This window comes from Terrapene carolina, unplaced genomic scaffold (assembly GCF_002925995.2).
Source record: "Terrapene carolina triunguis isolate 2854851 unplaced genomic scaffold, T_m_triunguis-2.0 Scaffold231, whole genome shotgun sequence".
In the NCBI taxonomy this organism is placed as follows: domain Eukaryota; kingdom Metazoa; phylum Chordata; order Testudines; family Emydidae; genus Terrapene; species Terrapene triunguis.
Window position 1 is genome coordinate 15,322,200 of NW_020664582.1, and position 3,761 is coordinate 15,325,960.

A 3,761-nucleotide genomic window follows, 5' to 3' on the forward strand; every position below is an offset into this window, starting at 1 on the left:
TTTTCTTAAACAAATAGGTCTTCTCTGGCTTTTCCAAATTACCGCAAATAATAATGGTCCATTATTACTTTTCCATGCCTTGTCTGCAACTCAGCCGCAATTATTTGACAATCATACCGTGATTCAAGTTAGGAAAGCATGTTATACTGTCAGCCACACTGGTCTTGTTCTGTAAACAGAGGCCTTCATTTTCCAAGTCTCATCTTCATCAGCATTACACTTGTTTTTTAAAAGTTTTTTTTAAATCTGTTTTTCATTCAAGAAGCCATGGGTCTTCCTTCTTGTCATCTCAGACAACCAAGCATTTGAAGACTAGTAGTATTCTAGCTGGACAGTCTCACTTTGGTTTGCATTTACTGTCATTTGACTTTCTTACAGATGAGAGAAATATTAAAGCTGCTGTTATATTCAATAAAACTCTGTGGCAACCAAGAACTGTGGCTTAATTGCAATCTCCCTAGTCAGAAGTAGTCTTGTGGCAATTTCATTTCCTAGGTTAGCCGTATCTGTAGGCACACCTGTAACAGCACTTGTTCTTGTTCCTGCCATGATAGCTTTTTGGAGTGAAAACTTTCCAGCTGCAGTATTACCTAGTCTAATGTAGCTTCACATCCAGCTCACATACAGTTTGATGATTTCAAACTCTCAGTTCAGAGATGTGTTTCTGTTCCTCAGAGTTACGCACTATGCCACCTGGAGGTAGCTTTCAGTAAAGCTCATGCTTTCCTGTTGATCCTCCACCCTCAAATTATTTGCTCTTGTGTTCTCCTCTTTGGTTCTATGTTTTGCTTTAAATATACTAAGTCTACAGTAACTCTACTCTTTATTGTTCAAAAGCCTTATTTTATTGCTTTTTTCCCCTTCTAGTGTTACTAACACTGAAAGTGAGAGTAGTCATGAACTGAATTTGATTGTTCATCCTGCCCGAGAGCCAAGTTTGCTTGTTAATGGGCATTAACTCTAACGGAAATTGTGCTGCAAATATTACCCACATTTATGGGAGAGTACAGTCATAACGGTTGATGAGTTAGGATTCTCTGACTCTCAGTCCTTAGGGTTGAACTTTTGGGAACTCTAGGACCGCAATTTGCTCACTTCCATGGACCATCTGAGACTGTTGGCAGCCTTCAAGGTGTGATCTGAGGGACATTTTTAGCCAGGCATTTTGTTGGTTACTGATGTTGCTCCCAGGGTCTTTTCTTTAAAGTTGAGAAATTATATTGGCTACAGTGAGCCAGCAAAATAATATCTGTACTGTTTTTAAACTATTGACACTGATGGACACCAAATAAGCTATGTAAAAATACTGTAAGCAATGGCTGGTTTCAGACTGTAATGGTACAACCCTAAAGACACAAGATCAAGAGCAACATCAGATTGGCAAGGTAATAGGAGCTTGACATAAGGTGAGGCGCTCAGTTTATTTTGGAGAGGCTGTAACATTCATCACTCTTCTGTACCTGGTATTCACTATAAACTTTTTACAGTTCAATGGCTGTGCACTTTAGACAGGATTGACAATTCCCTGGAGAAAAGAAGTTTGGCCACAGCACTGATAAATACCATCTTAAACCCGGTTTAAACCAGAAAACTGGTAAAAACTAATTGCATCAGTGTCCAGCAAGTTCAGGAACAAATCTTGTCAAACTCTGGATACATCCATTCAAAAATGGATGTATGCTTCTAACTGCTTAAGGCTTCAAACCTACAACTCTGCATTATTGCAGTTTTCATATAACCAAATGTTTTTGACTTTTGTCTATACAATATTGAAAACTGAAATGAGTCATGACATGTATGACTTCCTTAAGAAAATACTGAACCAAAATACAGACATTCAGATGTTCAGTGTTATAATTACATATTTACTATTACAACCACTGCAGTTTTACTTTTTATTTGTAAAACTCTGAATTAATCTATGAATATACTGCCTTATATAACCACAATTTGAATACCTAACAAACAATAATATGGTATGCATTAACAAAATAGTTTTTAAAGCAGAAAATGCCTTAAATTGGGACTAATTAGTTTTTCCCAGGGTAGTAAAAACCACCTCTGGTAAATACCATGCCATCTCTGACTTTAGATGTTAGCACAGAAGTGATGATTATAAATTTTCCAATATAGATTAGCATTTCTGGGCTGATCTAATGTGTAGGACACTTATGTCAAACTATTTTGAACTGAAAATAAGTAGTTCTGGGTTGTGTTTTCTTTTAATTATATACTAGAAAAGGTAAAACAACCCACTCATTCACACACAAAATCATCCTCAAATTTAGCCTGGCATATTATGGTAAATCAGCTAGTAGGCAATCACTGACAATTCTTAGAGCAATAAATCTATGCTTAGAAAAAGAAATCCTAGTTACTGAGTTACTTAAGATTTGATCCAATTCAAATGTATTATCTTTAGTACCAGATTGAGTTCTCCGCTATGGGGAAGTTTTATAACTACAAAGTCCAAGCACAGGACAGATGTGACTCCTGCTATAAATGCCCCGCAGCAGCCGTGTGCAGGTCTCAGCCGTCACCTCAAAAGCCAGGCGGGGGGGGAACCACCAAATATGAAGGGGGAAAGGAACGTGTCGCCTGAGTGGGGCACATCGGCGTTAAAACAAACCGCTACCCAAGCAGTGAGTGCCTAGGGCTAACGTGGGGGGACGCGCCGCCCACCCCCAGAGCGGGGCCACCCGCGATGGGTGGTGCAATTGCCACAGAAGCGGGCAGCTCACCCAGCCACGACACCTCGCTCCCTCCCCAGGCCGCCCCTCCTCTCCCGCTCGCTAGGCCGGCCCCCGTCAGCCTCCTCAGCGCATCGGGCCCCTCACCGGAGCGGACCCGTCTCCAAGCCCGTCGCCCGACCGGGTGGGTCTCCCCCTCGGAGCCCAGGTTGGGCGGCTCACCGGACTGGGCCGGGCCCCCCCGCCCTGCCCCTGGCGAGGCCCGCTCCCTCTCAGCCCCTCGCCGGCTCAGGCTCCCCCCTCTCACCCCCTCCTCCAACTCCTCGTCCGAACCCGCGTCTTCGGGCTGGTCCAGGTCAATGTCGAACACGCCCGCCATGGCCTGGATGCGAGCAGCGCCTCCGCCGCCCCTTCCGCGCTGTGCTGAGTCCGCGGGGCCTGGGCCGCCTCATGGGCCCGCAGCCCCTAACGCCGCCACGGCCGCCATCGCCGGCTGCCAGGCTTCAGCGCGGCTGCGCCCCCGCCCTGACTCCGTCTACGGCGCAGGCGCACGACCCAACCCGGTGACCGCAAGGGACCACACTTGACATGCGCAGAACGCACCATGGCGTTCTGCGCATGGTTGGGGCTCGTACTGAGCATGCGCAAAGCTCGCTCGGCCGCTAGAGTTACTGGCATCGAGCATGCGCAGACTGCAGACTGAAGCTTCTCGGCTCGGTGCATGCGTATGACGTTCACTGAAGCCTCCACCACTGATACTGTACCTGCACCCTCTGCAGCCCCCTACACCGCCTCCTGCTGGCTCGGAGCATGCGCAAACGCTCTGTGGCAAGGCGGCTCTGTACCGAGGCCGGAGGGGCCAGGAGGGCTTGTTGTGATGGTAACGCTGCGCACGCTGCCTGAGGGAAGGAGTCTTGACCCGCTGGGGCAGAAGCCTGGCCTGAGAGCGTGAGGGGCGAGACTCAGGTACCGAGCTGGGCCTGGCGGGGAGGCGCTGGGGGCTGGGGTACGCGCCCCGTGCGGGTCAGTGGTGGAGGCTTCAGTGAACGTCATACGCATGCACCGAGCCGA

At 47.4% G+C, this 3,761-nt stretch overlaps 2 protein-coding genes across 3 annotated transcripts in view; one reads left to right on the forward strand and one right to left on the reverse strand.

Annotated features, from left to right (window-relative positions):
- Nucleotides 1-3,183, reverse strand: part of RPS6KB1 (ribosomal protein S6 kinase B1) — a 21,501-nt gene extending 18,318 nt beyond the window's left edge. The window contains exon 1 of the mRNA XM_026656464.2: nt 2,998-3,183. Within this exon, the coding sequence (XP_026512249.1) occupies nt 2,998-3,069 (72 nt within the window). The 5' untranslated portion in view covers nt 3,070-3,183. The remainder of the gene's footprint in view (nt 1-2,997) is intronic.
- A 334-nt stretch (nt 3,184-3,517) lies between these two features.
- The window catches only part of TUBD1 (tubulin delta 1), an 11,410-nt gene continuing 11,166 nt past the window's right edge, over nt 3,518-3,761 (forward strand). For both annotated transcript variants that reach the window (XM_026656581.1, XM_026656582.1), the window contains exon 1: nt 3,518-3,656. The gene's annotated coding sequence lies outside the window, so the exon portion shown is untranslated. The remainder of the gene's footprint in view (nt 3,657-3,761) is intronic.